Source organism: Passer montanus, unplaced genomic scaffold (genome assembly GCF_014805655.1).
Source record: "Passer montanus isolate IOZ18808 unplaced genomic scaffold, ASM1480565v1 scaffold176, whole genome shotgun sequence".
NCBI lineage: Eukaryota > Metazoa > Chordata > Aves > Passeriformes > Passeridae > Passer > Passer montanus.
This window is the reverse complement of record NW_024364937.1, coordinates 428232-445726: the sequence shown is the minus strand read 5'-3', so window position 1 is coordinate 445726 and position 17495 is coordinate 428232. Positions and strand designations below refer to the sequence as shown.

The 17495-nt window shown below is 46.1% G+C and overlaps 1 protein-coding gene across 2 annotated transcripts; it reads right to left on the bottom strand.

Moving 5' to 3' along the window:
* Positions 1–84: 84 nt before the first annotated feature.
* LOC120500080 lies at positions 85–13461 on the bottom strand. 2 transcript variants are annotated; one of them, XM_039704484.1, is made up of 6 exons: positions 13117–13461; positions 5592–6044; positions 2791–2931; positions 2337–2402; positions 1722–1812; positions 85–1375 (listed from the first exon to the last, which is right to left on the bottom strand). In XM_039704484.1, exons 1-6 carry the CDS (start codon positions 13169–13171, stop codon positions 1168–1170), a joined length of 1014 nt encoding a protein of 337 aa, XP_039560418.1. In that variant the 5' UTR covers positions 13172–13461; the 3' UTR covers positions 85–1167. The 2 variants fall into 2 exon arrangements, with proteins under 2 accessions (XP_039560418.1, XP_039560417.1); XM_039704483.1 differs by having other exon boundaries at positions 5592–6047; positions 13117–13459.
* Between the last annotated feature and the right edge of the window lie 4034 nt (positions 13462–17495).

The following is a 17495-nucleotide window of genomic DNA, read 5'->3' as shown; positions in this document are numbered from 1 at the left end:
GTCAAGTGAAAGGCGTTGCTCAAGTAAGAGACGTGAGGATATGGTTTCCCTTGCTCTGCTGAACAAATGCACTGACACAGCTCATACTTGACATTTCCTGGTGTTATTGTTTCTTTCTCCACATAACTCTTGACTTACAGCCATGATTACATCATCTCAGAATCAGAGAGAAAGAAAGTATACATTCATTAATATTAGGAAAGCACTAAGACATTGCAGATTTCACTGAGAAAAGGTCAGGATTGAGTGTGATAGTTGCAAAATTAGTGTGTAATTTTGCTCAAACAAGAAGTGTAAAGGCTGAAAACAATGTCTTACTCCTATCTAAAAGAAAAACAACTGTATTACTGCTCTGGTGGAGCAATGTATCTATTAATTTACTATTCTGTATGATTATAGGAAATCAGAGACTGAAGCTGGAATAAAGTGGCTCTATATGCAATATCCCCAACAAGCATGACCAACATTTCTTGCCAGTCTATATAATGAAAGAGGATGTGTGCTATAATAAGGTTTAGTACATCCTAAATACGGAAAAGTTTAGAGAGACACATACTCTCTCAGCAGGGCTCCTGCAGTGATGCAGAGAGGAGAGTGGAGTGCTACATTTTAAGTTAGGAAAATGACTTGCTGATACTTAATTGACAATTTAGTGGGGATGAATATTTTGGCATATACCCAGAAGGGATTTTATAGAAGGCAGTGCTTGTTAATTACATTCTCACACTGACAATGTAACTGATGGCCTTCTGTGTCTAGTGGCAGCTAGTTTTATCTTAGAAAGAATTTAAGGCTCATCAGGACTAAAGATTCACTTTTTCATATGCTCAGTATATGAAAATTTACTTTAATTAAAATGCTCTAATTTTGGTTCAATGGGCAGTTGCAGCTGGCAGAAGTCCCAGCTTCATTTAGGGAAACCTGGGGTTTGTTATAGGTTAAAGCAGCTCTAAAATCGCTAAGCAGCATGTGCCTGTACAAACCAAACAATCTACCCTGGTTGCTTCAACCTTGTCTTGTGCAAGAAGATTGTACTCAAGTGTTTAGAAAAAAACCCCAAACTGTGTTTCCTGTCAAAACAGCGAGGGTGGGGAGATCAGCTGTGGTGGCAGTCTTCCTGGTGGGAACAGTGACACGGGACGGAGCAAAAGCTCTGTCGTTTTGGAGCTAGTCCACTTGGTAGTTGATGTTGTCAAAAAGAGGAGTGACAGTCCCGTCTTTCCACTCGATGAGGATCTCTCCACGCCTGAGGGAAGGGGAGCGGGAGGGGGGAAGGTGTGGCTGGGGGCCCCTTCGCAAGGGCGCCGGCTCCCGGAGATCACCTCTGCTGCTGTTGGCTGGAGAGCTCTTCAGAGCAGAGAGGATTTTCTTCTTCCTGAGAGAAGAGAGAAGACAGTAACTGCACCTCCCTGTCACTTGGTTGCTTCTCCACGTCAGCAACTGTAATGCCACTTCTTTCAGTCATGGCACAAGATGTGTAGGGGAGGAGGAGCCAACACTAGTGCTGCATTTGGGTGGGTCGGTGAGTGGGATGGATAAACTGGGTGGCAGAGAGGAGAAATCCCCAAGAGTGACACATCTGTGACCAGACCCACCTGCTGAGAGCCAGCGACATCAGGTGTGGAATGGGGAGGGGTGCCAAGACCAAGGCTTTTGTTTTGAGATGTTGGAGTTTTTCTTTAAGATGCTGTTCATGGCAAATGAAGGTGACTCTCACTTACTTGTTGTAGTGAACATTGAGTGTCAGTATTATCAATCCCAGTATGAATGCCAAGGGGCTGAGGACCAGCATGGCTGTCTTCCAGTTCGTGCCTGAAAGGGTATTAGAGAAAGCATCACGTGTTTGCTGTACATATCCCTGTTCTTATGCAATAGCCATGACTGCCACAAAAAATCACCTGTAATGTCCCTGAAAAATGCCAGATTACAGGAAAAGTGCTTTGTCTACATGATTGACATCTTACAGCTGCTTTTACACTGCACAGCATCCTTCTATTGAAAGTGGCTACAAAAGTTTTTCTTTCTTGCTATGAAGAAAATACCTCATGCTTTTCCACTCTGCATCTTTCTGATACAAAATAAGAAGGTCTGGGGGAAAGCAGTAGTGTTAGCAGCTGTCTGATTTTCATGTTGTTACTATTTTTTTTTTTAAATCACAGGCCTGTGGAGATTTAAAAAGAGTCTTTCTGACAGTTAATTTTGTGCCCTTATTCCCTATTGAGCATCCTCAGCAGTACCCCAGGGAAATGTATCTCTGTCACAACGGGAAGGAGAGGGGCACTGACGAACCTTCAGCTAGCTGGTCCCTTCCTCCTCTGGCTGATCCCTGGACCTACCTGCAAGCCTGGCCCCAGTGTTTTTCCCCCGATTTCCATGTTTCTTGGAGTGGTTGTGGGATGGATCTAGAGGAAGAAGCAGAAAGACTCTGATTAGCAGTTTCCAGTTGGACCAGGGGTCCAGATTCCTCATAAGGCTTCACTGTAACCACAAATCCCTTTTGTTTGGGACCCAAAAAGGTAAAGGAAACTTTATTGTCACTTGGTGTTCCCCAGCCACAGATAATTTTTGCTCCTAAAACAGTTGGTGGCTCCAGGTTAAGCCTGTATTGCTGAACTGCTTGCCAAGGGAAACTCCTCAGCATGTTGGGTGAAAGCACTCAGTGGTACACGTGGAAGTTCTTCAGAAATTCTCAGGAACTCTAACACCACTGAAAATAGCTGAGTAACCTCAGAGTGCTGCCCACAATTTCCTTCCTGCTGTTCTTACTTATGCATTCAGAAAAGTGCTCACCCTCATTTGCTGGGAGCTGTGCCTGTTTGGTCTTTGCAGGTGACACCGTGCTGTTGAACTTGTTAGCCAGAGGAGGGTCAGTTGAGCTCACAGAAGACTCTCTGTCCACAGCATCAATCTTTGATGAATCGATGGTTTTAGCTTGGAAGGAAATAAAGCAAAGATCTGTGTGATTATCATTTACTTTTTGTACAGGATCCTGGATATGCTCATTGCCCAGCAAGGAAAAGGAATGAAGCCCTGCTGGTTTGGTTCTCTGTCCTGCAGGGCGAGAAGGATGTGGTGCAATCACCTCCTCCTGTGCATCAGGGGCTTTCAGCTGTCACAGATTTTAAAGGTGAAATGAACCTCTCAAGATGGAATCAACAACCACAGCAGAGGTTGTTTTCTGGTGGTAGATGTGGTCATGGGTTTTAAGAATATGAGTGCAACACCAGCTGTTAGAGGATGATGTGTGAGGAAGAGGCAAGAGGAAGAATCACAGCTATTAACAACACTGCAGATATAAAAATGGGATCCAGAGGGTGGTAAGTAGGCCATACCTCTTGGGCTGAATACCCAAAATGAAGAGGAAGAGGCAAGAGGAAGAATCACAGCTATTAACAACACTGCAGATATAAAAATGGGATCCAGAGGGTGGTAAGTAGGCCATACCTCTTGCAAGGCTCAATACCTCCCTTAGCCCTCCAGTCATGCTGCAGAGTAGGGTGTGTGGGCAAACAACTGCTGCTGGAGGGGAGCTTGTGTGAAGTCTGGTGTCAGCAATTCACCTCTCTGTTGCAATCAGGCACATGCCAAGACCAAGAAAACTGTGACTTCAGGGCTCCCTGCTGCCTATCCAAACCCCCTCCCATCCTGTGGCATGAGCACCCACACCACAGCTACACAGGTGTCATTTATTGAGCAGATAACCCACCCAAGTATAAGCTGTCTGTTGATGATCAGGAGTTAGATAGAAATGGCTGAACAAATACATTGGACATTGATGTGTTACTGAGTAGTCAGATGTTCTCTCCAGTAGACTGAACCATGGGATTCATAGGAAAATTATGACTTTGTGTGAGACACCGAGTGGCACGGCCTGATTCAAAAGCTGCCCTGTGTTTACCCTCACAGCCTTATTTAGGGATCCTGGCTCCAAGGCAGCCCTGGGCTGCCAGGAGCATTGCCTTGGGGAATGAAAACGCTCTTTTCACATGCCTTTTTCCCATATCTTAAATGTTCCACGCATTTCCTAGCCTATATTTAACTAGCCTATTATGGTATCTAATTTGTATGGTCCATATTTAACTTAATGTTAAACGAACGCTAACACTTGTAACTATTGTGATTATATGTTGACCTTCTAGTTGGCTAATTAAAAACCTTGAGGGGAAAAAGGCCACCTTCTCTACACATGGCAGCCAAAGCAGCTGATGTATGTCTTTTTATTTCAAATTAGATACACTGTCTCTGTGTCAAAAGATTATACTTGTAATCCATCTGCTTATGGCAATCAGATACCTCACATTTTCTCTTTACTCATTTCTGCAGAACTCAAAATCTCATGGGTCCATCAGCCTTAAGGTAAGGAATAGCCTCCTGTCAGGGAAATCATTTTCCCTGAGGAATGTTGGGAACTTCATCACCCATCTCCATTTGGACAAACACATAAAAATCATTACAAACACCAGCTCTTTTTGGGTCTCTGGAGTGGAAGAAAGGAGAGGAGGAATTGAATGTGATTTTCAGGTCTCAGTTCTGCACACAACTTTACAAGAAAAGTACCAAAAACCACCTTTATTTGCAGAAAGGACTTAAATGAAAGTGGGAAACAGACTAGACCATGAACTGTCAGTGGTCAGCAGTGGGCTTCACTGGGTATGCAACAAACGATCACAGCCACATCTTGGTAAAATGACCATGCCTGATAGTCTTATGTCAAACTCCTAAAATTGTGACAAGACCAGGGGTTTTGCCCTTTCTGTGTCCAATCTAAGACAAAGGCTAGTGAACACTTGTGAAAGCAGAGTTTAGATTCTCTTCAGCAAAGGTCAAGGCCATAAATGGTTAATATAAGCCCCATTTTTAATAATTTTTGATGTCATCTTCTAGGATTTCCTAATGCAAAAGGAGGGCAACATTTAAGCTCCCTCCTACTACTTGCTGTGTTCACCAGTGTCTTTATGACTACACTGGGCACCAGCAGCAAGATTCACTGAGGATAATGAGAACATGGAATGAAGGTTAGAGCTAGGTTTCATTTTTTGAAATGTGCACTGTTGGGGTCTCACAGAAGAGAACTTTAATTTCAGAAACTGAAGCAATAATTTCTGATAAAGAAATAATATGTGTAATTGTATTCTCAATAATATATGTAAGTTTAAAAGAAGTTTTCAGCTGCCTCTAGTTGTTTTACCAAAAAAGACATCCCAAAGTACCAAATGCTCTTTCAAAGTCTAAAGTGCCAGACTTTGGGAGACTTCCTTGTGTGTTATGTGCTTGGGAGGCCTAAGCAATTTCCACTATTCTTAGCTGTGGGCACCAATGCAGAAGTATTCTACCAAAATACTTCTTCAGAAATACAGCTGGGTTTTGGAGACCTGATTATGCAAGGTTTTACATGCTTCTGGAAAACACTGAACAGCCACTACTGGAAACCTGTGGTACCAGGTAGTGGGCTTGAGCTGGAGCCATTTGGTGTTTCTCCGGGTGGGGCCGACGTGGACATGAGTTAGAATGGCATGTGCAAGCCTGGTGTTAGATGGCTTGGATGACGTGAAAGTTAGATGTTATCCGACACTAAATCTACCTCATCTTACTTTCATAGATCCACACACGTGTGTCTAGAGCTGGTTGTGTTGGTTTGCTGGGCCTCTGAGCTGCTGCACAGATGGTTCCATCTGCCAGCGTCTTCCACCTGCTGAACTTGTCCTTCTCCCTCGAGACAAAGACCTTGTGGCCTCCCTCCTTGGTGCCAAGGTGGAAGCCCAAGCTCTGCAGAGTCAAGTGTCCCTTCTTGCTGCAGGTCCATGCCTGGCGTTCCCGGTCTCCACAGGGCTCCAGCTTGACCAGGGCGTGCTGGCGCATCCCGCGTGCCGCCAGGCAGCGCCCGGTGTGCAGGCTGACGAGAGTGCCCGTGTCGGGGTCCCAGCCCCACTGCTGCTGCTGGGAGTGCTCCTTGCAGCTGGCCAGGCTGACGCTGTTGGTCTCGTGGGAGGCTCGGATGCACTTTTCCAGCCGGGTGTTCCTTATGAGGAAGCCTCGTCCCTCTGCTACTGCGGTACAACCAGAGCAGGGTTTAGTGCTGTGCACTAACACACGTCTTTGTAAACACCCTGGGGGAGGTGAGATGTAACCCACCAGTCCTTTCCTGGATGGGCATGCCCAGATAAATTGTTCCCACAGCTTCCTAATTTCCTGGAATGACATTTCTTTGAAAAAAAAGGAGCGTGCAAATAGCCATGAGCAATGCTACAGGAAAACAGCAGTTATGTAACTAATTAGGAAAAACATCCTTCCAACTGGAATGATTACATCAAATATCTGCCTATATAGATATCTATATGTATTTAATTCAGTACTTAAATTGTTTTAACTAGGTAGTCATCCTACCCTTCCCTCCAAATGAATTAGATAGTTTGAGGGATTTTTGCCCCTATCCAGGTCAAATCTTTCTTACCAAAGAGCAGTTGAAATCCCCATTGTGCTTTATCTGGGCCAACTAGACCACCTTGGGCTACACTGTCTATTAAGTGGCTTCTGGAGGTATTAAAGCAGTGCAGGGATAAAACCATATCCCACCAGAAGTAAGTACTTGACTGAGGCAGCTCATGTAAGTATTGAAATTATCTTGGATTTAGCACACCTGTTCCTGGTCTGTGCACCTCAGGAACAAAAGTACCACTTTTAAAAATCCTTTTGTAAGAGGGAGACATTGCAGCTGTCCCATAAGAAACACACAATTTGAAGCAATTTCTGTAATTGCTTCTTGCTTTTTAGAGCAGCAGATCCCAACATCTCAGATGATTTAGGACAGATATCACATTAGCTGAAGGATTGCCACTGTTTTCAGTATAGCTGCATCAGGTGTGGCCTGTGAACATCCTGAGCAAAACGTTAAGTGCTAAACCATCCACCACTGTTGCAGGTCAACTTTCTGCTGTATATTTTATGCCTAAGATAGATGGATAGAAATAGAAGTTTCAAATAGCTGGACATTCTGAGAAATCTTTTAATAGCAACACATTGCAAGTCCCAGCTTTTACAGTGACCTTTTTTCCTCTCTTTTCCCTAGGAGACAGAATTATAAAAGCCCCATTGGCATATAGTACTGAGCATAAAGAGTAAGAGGACACTGAAAAGTGATGTTAGGCAAGAGCACTGATTTTTATCTAAACTATTTCTGCAGAATTTCCCCTCCCAAATTAAAAAAAAAAAAGACCAAAAACAAAAAAAAAAAACAATACTGAGCCAATACAAGTATTTGGCTCAATACCTGAAAAGAGTAGTGATAGTATAAACAGAAGCTGGTACACAATGACAACAGTGTAAACAATGGTTTAAAGGAGCTCTCATGTTTTTCTCTCAGGAAATTCAAGGGTTCTGCTACATTAATAATGCCTTGGGGCTGTTAAATAAGAAAGAGCTCAGGGCTTTCTGCTCAGCCTGAATGCCTGAGGAGAGGAGCCAGAAACCACAGTGCTTCTTCACCAGCTCTGAGATTGTCAGATCAATGTGTCTGTGCTGAGATACTGACCTGCATGGACCTGTGACAGCCACCAATGCAGAAAACTCCTGCCAGCCAATGTGTCTAAATGGTAATTAAATTTCTGGGCTATCTGTGGGCAACTTGTGAGTCCTGTTCTCTTTAACCCTTACTGAGGGCTGGCGGGAAGTAAGATATTTAATGCATTTTGGAATTGAGTTTCTGCCAGCCTCTAAAGGCAGAAGAAATGACTCATAAGTAATCTCCTGTAAACTTTAGAAAATTGAAATAGATTAATACAATCCCCCCAGCCCCACCCCACCCTTGCCATTTTTCCCTAGGATGTGGAATTCATGATTCTCATATCTTTGCTTCAGCTCAGCTGTGAGAAACCCATTTCCAAAGTCATAATTTGAGACATGCATTACAATGTAACAGGGAATATAACAACTGTGCTGGATCAGATAAAACATCTGCTGAGCCCAGGATCCTGTCTGCAGTGCTGGGCCATTAACATCTGCTAACAGAGGAAGAGGGTAAGAATCAGACATGTAAATATCTCACTCAAGACAACAAGATGCCAGTGCCTCCTTCCAAAAATCACAGAATCACAGATTTGTTGGGGTTGGAAGGGACCACTGGAGATCATGCATTCCAATCCAGCCAACACAGGATCACCTGGAGCAAGTGACACAGGGACATATCCACGTGGGGTTTGCAGATCTCCAGATAGGGAGATTCCACAACCTCTCTGGGCAGCCATTCCAGTGCTCTGTATGAACTAACTCACAGAGTATCACTAAGTATTTATGGGTAAAATGGTTTTGCCCAGTACATTTTTCAGCTCTGAAGTTCAAAGAAGAAGATAATTTTGTTGCTCCATCAGCATCAGAGCTCCTTCTGCAGTTTCACAAAGTCAATTTAAGTTTTGGTTTTTCTTAATTACTTTGTGGCATCAGCAAGCTTGATTACTTCATTATTCATCCCTTCTGATCTTTCTGAGCACCTTCTGATACTATCACTGCTGTGATCATTGTCAATTTATTCCACACCTTTGTTCCAGCCTGTGGGCTAGATCTGTCTCCTACTGCATGAGAATGTAGTTTCTTAAGGGTCTTGGTGGAAAATCCTTATCAAAAGCCTTTTGCAAACACTGGCACAAGACCTTGATCTGCTCAGCACATTTAAATTCTTACTGATGCCATCATGGGTGTCAGGCATTCCCATTGCAAAAGCTGAATTGACTTTTCTTATGTTTATATGTCTGTAAATACTCTTCTTTTCTTCCACTGACTTGCCCGGTGCTGAAACCTGGAGCCTAAGGACCTGTGTCTCCCTAGGCTGTGCAAGGATCCCTCTTAAGAGGGGAATTATTGCTGTAATACAGCCCTTTGGTGTCAAGGTTGCCTTAAATAAGAATTTAATACACTCCTTAGAAGTTTTTTAATGTCATCTTTAGTTTTCTGTAACTCAAAAGACATTTGGGCTGGTCCTTTGCCACAGATTATTTATCTTTTTTTTTTTTCCTTTTGCTTTCCTCCTTAAACTTCCTCTGTTGCCAATTCTGTTTGATAACACTTCAAACTGCAGAGAGTGACTGCCACAACCTCCCTGACCATGTCTGAAGGGAGCACTACAGCCAGTAATCCATTCAGCCTTTCTGCACTGCCCCACTTTTGGTTGCCCTTCTTGCATTTGTGCCAGTTATTTACTGACCTCCTGACCCCCCACCAACCTCCTGCTTCAGATAATGTTTGAAAATTTCTGCTGGCATTTGTTGTATTCTCTCTCTAGGCTGGTCATCCAGGTCTTATTCTCATATGTTTTATTACAGGTTTTATTATTAAGCATGCCAAAATCTTTGCTTTATTTTCTTTTCCTTTCTTGGCAGTGACTCTCCATTTGAAAGTTTTGGGTATTTTCATTACACTTTGAAGAGTGCTGGAGTGCTGCTGTTTGACCCAGTGTTTTGCTCTCTGTGGGATCCCTGATGTTTTATGTTTCCCTCTGAACAATCCCCATGTTTGTTACCTGCACAGAGGCAGCAAACATTGCAGTCACAATGGCCATAGGGGGTAGACCCACAGTTAACCTGGTGTTTACTTTGAGATACACATCAGGCACCAAGAATCTTTACTCAGGAGACAAAACTACATCCCAAGTCCCGCTGCCCACTGGTCTGACAAATGGGGCCATGAGCTCTAACATTTTAAGAATTTTAACCTGGAGCAACCAGTGTACTCCCTGAGGATGGGACTCAGTCTCTGGAAAATGCCAGCCTTACCCACAGAGTCCAAGTAGATGCCTGCTTTGGGCTGCTCATACTTGAACACTTTGGCCTCTTCATATTTTTAGGAACAAAATAAACAATTTCTAGCAAGGCTCTTGATGCCAGCTCATTTGTCCTGTGATACTGACACTCTGTCTGGTTACAAGATAGAAAAGCAAGCAAATACAGGCCCCTGCTTTTCTGCAGCATGAGCCCCCTTGGGACATGCTGTTCCATGTAGGATTAGAGGCAAAATCCATGCAACGTTCCTAATTAAGGTAATGCCACTGAGAAAGCCCTGGTTACCAGTAACCCCAGTGTGACTGGGAAAGTTTCTGCTTTTCTAAGCATTGCCTGTGATGTCTTGATCAAAGACATTTGCAAATTTTTTGGGGTGGCTTGGCCCATATTTTTTCTAACCACTGCTGCATTCTTAAGAATATCTTGATTTTGGTTGACCAACAGAGCTTCATATCTTTCCACATTACTGCAAGGTCCACTTTTTACCAAGTAGCTCAGTGAAGGCCTCCAAGGAAGCAATGCAGCCATAGGAAAAGAAGGAAGGTTTTGACATGGAAAAAAAATCTATCAATTATAGGAAGCAGGGGAGGTTGGTGAAATTACCACAAAGCTGATGCAAGTGGGGAAAACCAGTCCCTGGGGTGGGGATATGATGGGTTCCTACAAAATCCAGAGAGATCTGGAGGAGATGGAGAGGGCTGACTGGTCAAGGTCTCATCCTGGATGAAACAAGGGGTGCCAAGGGAAGGCTCACAGAGTGCAGGAAGTGGTTCTGCATCCAGGCATTGTGTGTTGCTGCTGGGGAGAACCTGCACAAGCCAAGGGAGAAGGTCTGGTAGCTACTGAAGAGTTAAATGCATCACAGTCAGGAAATCCTCCAAGTAATAAATAGTTGGAGGCTGGAAAAGTTAATGGAGGAGCAGAAGTACTGTACAAGCTTGCCCTTTCTGCCTCTTCAGTGCAAAATGCTTAGGGCTGCCTTTTGAGGTCAGGGCATCAGGGGTCAGGGCCAGCACTACCATGGCCTTGAGGAGGAGGAGAGTGGCTCCCAAGATATGGGATCAGGCCAAGATGCCAAACACAGCCACCACAGCCTCACACCCAGTGCGTGGGGGTCAGAGTCAGTGCTAAATTATTTCAGCATTTTCCTTTCTGTACATGTAGGCATAGATCCTGCTGGTGCCTGACTTCCCACTGCCCATTGCACCTCACGGGGTCACCATTAGGTCTGGCTTTTTAACAAAGCTTTTTACAGAGTGAACTAGGTTGGAAAAGGCCTTTGGGATCATCAAGTCCAACCTGTGAACTAACCTAACAGTTCCTCATCAACTAAACCATGGCACTGAGTGCCACATCCAGTCTTTAATTTTTAAACACCTCCAGGGATGGTGACTCCACCACCTTCCTGGGCAGCCCATTCCATTGCCCAATCACTCTTTCAGTGAATTTTTTTCTGACTACATCTAACTAATTTTTGCCTCCTCTCTGCTTGCAGTACTTTCCAAAGAAACAACTGTCAGAACTAGCTTAGGAAATTCCAGGATTTGCAGTTTTCAGCAGGAAACCAACCCCTCAGAGGTCTGTTGAGAGCAAACATCTCTGTCCTGACAGCAGCCTTAAAATTCAGCAGCCCCAGGCAGGAGGGGACAGGGGGGGAAAGCTGCCACAAGGGGATTTCAGCCCCAAGCATGAACATGTTTGTGCTCTGTGATTTGAGCTTCTTTGGGCATTGCCAGAAGATTAATTCCTTTCTGCAGAACAGTGGTGGTTTTATTCTTTTATTACTGGTCTGGCTGAAATGCAATGGCTGATCATATTTGCACCAAAAGCATTACACTAAAAAGGAAATCAAATACCCTGTGATCCTCCATACTTCACTAATAGAACAAAACCACGTGGATTGAATTGTATGGCAGCAGTAAAAAATCACTTTATTCTAACACCAGACAAGATCCTACCTTAGAAGCAAAGGAAGAGCAACACCCTGAAGGCTGTTCTGCTCGCTTTGCATGCCATCATGGTATAATCTCCAGGTCCTAACCAAATCTCCTCTAACTTTTAAAAGATGCATGTGCATCATCACCCCTTACCACTACAGACACGTAGCCTCAGCCTGGGGCTTTACAAAGTGAGAGATTCAGTTCACTTTAATTGGCAACTTTTGGTGTGTAGAAAACAGCAGTAGATGGAGCAGAAGTCAAACCTGTAGGAGCACAAACCTCTCCTATTACCCAGCTGCAGAGCAAGCTGAGGGGTAACTTCTCAAAGCATCCCAGGGAACACTCACTTCTGCAGCGAGGAGTGGAAAGTAGCTGGTCAGAGGTGACAGCCCGAGGTTTATCTTTAAGGAGTAAACATCCCAGCTGGGCAGCCCAAGTAGTTGTAGTCCTCTGGTTGGAGGATTTTGAACAGCTCTGAGCATGTAACCTGTAAAACTTCAGGGCTGTTCTCCTTGCTGCTTCAGGGACTGAAAGAACTTCAGTGGCTTGTATCAATGAGTCACTTTCAACCTGACATCTCAAGTCATAGCAGCAAAATAAAAAGGCTTATTAGCTCAGGGACTTTTCCCATTTTTAAAGAAAATTGATTCCTCCTGGTATCATGATGGGATTGATGAGACCATGGTAGCATCACTCCTGGGAAACTGTTCCTGGGTAACACTGCTCCAGATCTCTGGGATGATGCTCAGCAGGGACTTCTGCTTTTTGCACCTACCCATGCAGGTCAAAACAGGGCTGCTTGGGTTTGAAATACTCCTGTGCATGGGCAGGATACAGGATTGGAGCAACCCCAGAAGGCATCTGAATATCATGAGCTGCTACCAAGTTTGCTCTGTGGAGGTGAGCTGACTCTGCAGCTTCCCAGCATATCCCACTCCGAGCTGACCACCACAGGAGCAGGACTAATACTTCTGCACTTCCCACTACCCTCTCCCATGCTGCTAACATGCTCTGAGCTCACTCACCTCTGCTGGGAAGGAGCAGCTGTGAGCTGGACAAACATTAGCACTTAGGAGGTCACTCAGTGCCTGCCTCCCTCCCTGAGCAGGTTTATTCATCCACTACACTTAGCAGCTTAAAAGCACCTTATAAAAGCTGCGGGCATCATGCCACAGTGTCCCTGGCCCAGCCATCCCAGCACTTTGCCAGCCTGTCCCTCACTCTTCTGTAGCCCTGTGTTTAATCCCGTTTTAAATGCTGCCCTGAAATGTGCCTGTCGGCACTTGCTCTACAGCTGGTGGGTTCTTGAGCTTTGCAGCCCAAGCAACAGTTCAGCAGGGAGGCAGGTTAAAACCCGGGAAGCAGTTCTCTTCCCACTTTACAGCTACCCCAAAAGAGGAGAAACTTACCCTCAAGCCAAGGAAGGAGGCAAATGCAGCCCAGGCTCAGCCTGAAAAGCTCCATGATCTGCCAGCACTGCGGGGAACAAGGAGCCCCCAAAGCCTCTCGCCCACGAGGAGTGCCAGGCAGCTCACTTTCACCCCTTTCTCAGTCATTCACAGCAGAAAAACCCTGCTGGGAAGAGAAAAACTCTTTTGTCTCAGCAGTGGAGGCTTGGCAGCTGGCTTATCAGCAAAGGATCAGCTTGGAGACACAGTCCTGCTCAGCAGCTGTCCCTTAGGAGAAATCATATGACGAGCCAGGATGGGGGGGACGCTGGACCGAGATGCTCGTGGCTGCTGGGCTCGGCTGCTTAACAGCAGTGATTGCTCCCAGCAGCGACAGAGCATGCTAAGCAGGCTGGCCCGCTGCCCTTGCCAGGGCTGGGAGTGGAGGGGGATGCAGGGCTGCCCCGCCAAAATAAGCAAAGTTCAGCAGGAGTGCTCAGAGGGGCATGGGTTGTGTCTGCTGAAACCCTGCACTTGGCCGTGCTGTCACAGAGTCGTTTTCTCTTTAGAGAGAATTATTCCTGCCAAGAGGATTTTAGGCAGCGTTATAGCTCGGGGCAGAGATAAAGCCTCACAAACCAGCTGTGGTTGTCCTAGAGCCAGAGAGTGATGGAAGGGGGAGTTGAGTTCCTGGATGGGGGAGTAGGCTCCTGCTGTGGGTTTGCCCTGATCATCATCCTGAGGGCTGCTCAGGTTGAATTTGGCTTTTCATGCATCACTTTGGGCTCTGCATGGGGAGGAAACCTCACATTCCTCCTAAAGGAAAACCAGCAAAGGCTGACAGGTGAACAGTGGCAGGACAAGTGAGAGTTACAATTTTGCTAGCAAGATATTCCCATTCAGCCACATCTCCTCAGCTCTTGTCTGTCTCATATGGTTGCTGAGGTCATTCTCACTTTAATAAACCGTTAAGCCTTTTGCACAAAAACACCTAAAAAATGGTGGGTCCTTTCACTTTTGGGGGTCAAGTCCTGAATGGCACCAATGTCACACCTCACAGCCCTGCCCATGAGACCAGGAGTGAGCTGGAGGGCTGGGAGTTGCTTCCTTTAGTGGCCAAGCTGTCAAATAAAAGGGCATGGTCCCACGTCAGGGCCATGCAATGGTGCAGAGGTGCTCCCTCTTTGTGCAGCCCTGGGATGATGGCTCCCAGCTTTCCCACTATCAGAGGGGTAACCTGGCTGCAAACGAGATGTGGATATAGTAAAGGATATTCTACAACCAAACAAAGGGGAAGGCTGGGGTAATTTCTTGCCCTGGTGAGGTTGGTCTTGTCTGACTGTATCACTGTGCATAACAAAAAGACCAGCTGGTTTCTTTGTGATTACTGTGGGTTTTCCCCCCACAGGAACAGGTGAAATTGTGGTAAATTACAGGCATTTTTAATTTTAAAAAATGCAGATGTTAAATTCTCCACTACTTGACTGGGACTGAAAATGCAAACATTCTTCACTGCATTTCCTTGGCACCAGACTGAGGAGAGCCCACACCAGAAATCAATGCCATATTTAACCCCTGGAGAAAAGTGGTCGGTTAGCACAGACAAAAAGAATCAGTTGAACATTAGGCACTGAGATTTTTAGGGTTTCAAGACACCACTTTGATTTCTTATATGTGCAAGAAAGTACTTGCATATAAAATTGCTCTGTAGCCTTAGAGCCTGTTCTTCTCCGCTACATTGGCTTCCTCAGGGAATGGCATAGCCTCCTGCATACAGAGGCTTCCTTCAAATTGTTTTCACAGCTTTTCCTGGGATGTCCCTAGGAGAGAGCAAGCTGTTTTCCAGCTGTGGCCTCTCCCATGTGGAGCAGGAGAGTCCTGTAATTGCTGACCCTCGGTCACGTAATTTCCACATCAATCACTCCTTGCCAGCCCAAGTCCCATGGAGAAGCCTTGTTCTTTTCTCCATCATCAGTTTGATGGGTGCGTTGCTTTTTCTCATCATGTTGCAGCTCATGGTGAATTTAATCAGAGTGAAGTAACAATCAAGTGAAACCTCATCTCCAGATTGTGGTGTGGTGCTGGCCACCACACCTTCACACACAGGGGTCACTCACCACACACCAGGCCCGGTCTGGTGTGGCACAGGCACTGCTTTCCAGCACACAACAGCTGGCAGAGGAAGTGCAGACAAATATTTTGCTAGCCCTAAACCTGTGGGATGCTCAGGGACAGCACAGCCTGTTACATTTTCACCCCAGCCTTGTAGCCGGCACCGTGTTTTGTGACATCAGGAAGGGCTTAAAATCTGAGCTCAATTCTCTACCCTTAGTGTTATCCCAGAAAAGAAATGGCAAAATTCACACTGTATCTGTGGAGTGAGGACCAGTGGGGTTCTGGGGAGTTTTTTCAGTATTTTAGAGGTGAAATCCTCCTCTCTTCAAAGGTAACATACTTTGGGCAAGGTGGGAATGCTCATTGGTTTTCTTTTCAGCTCTCTGGCCTTTGACAGGTTTTCTCTGCACTGGAACCTTTGATCACAGAGATCAAATGGCATCAGATGTTTAGGAAAATCAGTATAGAAAAGATCCTGCATCTCCAAGGAGGTATGCAGAAGGAAAAATAAATTTTTACATGCCAAAATACTCCCATGGCTGGGAAGTGGAGCTGGTCTGGGACAAAGCAACGGCACCAGAGATGCCTGAGTTTAGATGAGTCCTTGCAGACCTGCTCCCATGTAAGCAGCAGCCTGAGTCCGTGGGGAGCCCAGAGCAGATGCACTCAGCCTGTGTGAGAGCCTCACATCCCACTCTGGGTGTATTAGGGCCACAAGAAGTCCCACAGGTGCAGCCATGAGGAGCACTGCCCAGGATGCCTCACTTGGCTTAACCATGCAGAGCCTGCAGCATCCCTCAAGGACCCACCTGGTCCTGCCCTCATGATAGGTCTCACTCATTGCCACAAGAAAATAGCAAGCAAGAGCATTTCCCCTCCAAGAAAAGCCATCAAGAATTGAGCCTCTTTATCTCTTTGCTATTGCAGGCAGCTCCCAGGAGCTTCATCTCTCAGAGGAGCTGCCAGCTGAGCCTGGGTCTAAGTGGGAGAAAGCCCAGCTGAGACTGGTGACTACCTGTGAGACTGGTGACTATCTGTCTCATTCCTTCACCTGGCACAGCTCAGCCTACTGACTTCACTCAAAGCAGACTGAGATGACAGCACCCTTTTTCCCCCCAGTTTCCCTGTATTTCCACAGTCCCCCACAGACTGCTCACATGGTTGCAGCTGTGGCACACAAGGACCTTTTCTCCCCCACCTGTGCTTTGCTTATCCCTCCTTGTTTGGTTTGTTTGAGGGGAAGGCACCTCAAAATCCCCCTGGAGCCCCTCATGAGCACTGATCCTGGTAAATAGGGTCTGATGAGCTCGGTGCTACCCAGGAGATGCCTGATGATCAGTCACCCCACAGCCCTGGGACAAGTCTGGCAATGGTCCGTGGGTTTCAGCCTAGGCCACTGGCTCGGCAGATGGAGCTCTTTCCCAAGGACATGAGCAGAGCAGCTCCCAGATTGCAGTGGGATGCTGTGGCCACTACTGGCTGCCTGGAGCAGTGCATGGACACTGTGTGCATCTTGAGGAGTCAGAGAGAGATCTGAAACAGTGAAAAAAGTTGATTTCGCAAGTCTTTTTTTCTGTCGGCTTTGGAGGAGGAGTTTGAACAAGAAGACAGGAATGGATCTTCCAGTTCCTGTTCCTATAGCAATTAGGATTGAAAGATCTGTGCAGTAAACTCTGCCTTTTTCCCCCAGTACTGAGGGACTGGAATCCTCTGGATTAGGAAAAACCTCAGGTAATATTACTGCTCTAGACCTGAGCTGGCTTTGCAAGGTTCCAGGGGGCTTATGACACTGCCGGGCTTGCACAGGATAATCAGCTTTGCAGCAGCACTCTGTACAGGCAGAAACCAGCAGTGTCTGTGCAGCCACCTTCACGCTGAGGTGAGGTAAAAACTCTCCAGGCATCAGGAACCATCGGGAGCAGGGCAGAGTCCCCAAATCAGGATGGTTTCCAGAGGTAGGCCTGCTTGGAGTTGTCTGGTGGTGTGAGCTGGTGAAGGTCTCTCCATGTGCAGGGTACAGCCACAGGCCTCCCAGCTGGACCCACTCTGTGTCTGGCATGGGATTAATATGAACCAAGCTGCTGCTCCAGCCCAGGAAGCTGGGTGAGTTCCCCATGGCCAAGGGCTGAAGCAGTGAGGCCAGTCATCCCCATCCATCACTGGAGCTATCAGGCATTTCTAAAAGCCCAGACCTGGGGTGAGGGGTGGTATCCTCCCTGCTTCAGGACACAAATGAGTGTATTTCCAGGTGGAGCAGGATCCTGCACCACTCTGAGGACTCTGTG

Coding starts and splice junctions, on each gene's coding strand:
- LOC120500080 (XM_039704483.1), bottom strand. CDS start 13,171: ATGGAGCTTTTCAGGCTGAGCCTGGGCTGCATTTGCCTCCTTCCTTGG. Junction 6,048..13,116: donor CCTCCTTCCTTGGCTTGAGG/GTAAGTTTCTCC, acceptor GTTGTACCGCAG/TAGCAGAGGGACGAGGCTTC. Junction 2,403..2,790: donor ACAGCTCCCAGCAAATGAGG/GTGAGCACTTTT, acceptor TTCTTCCTCTAG/ATCCATCCCACAACCACTCC.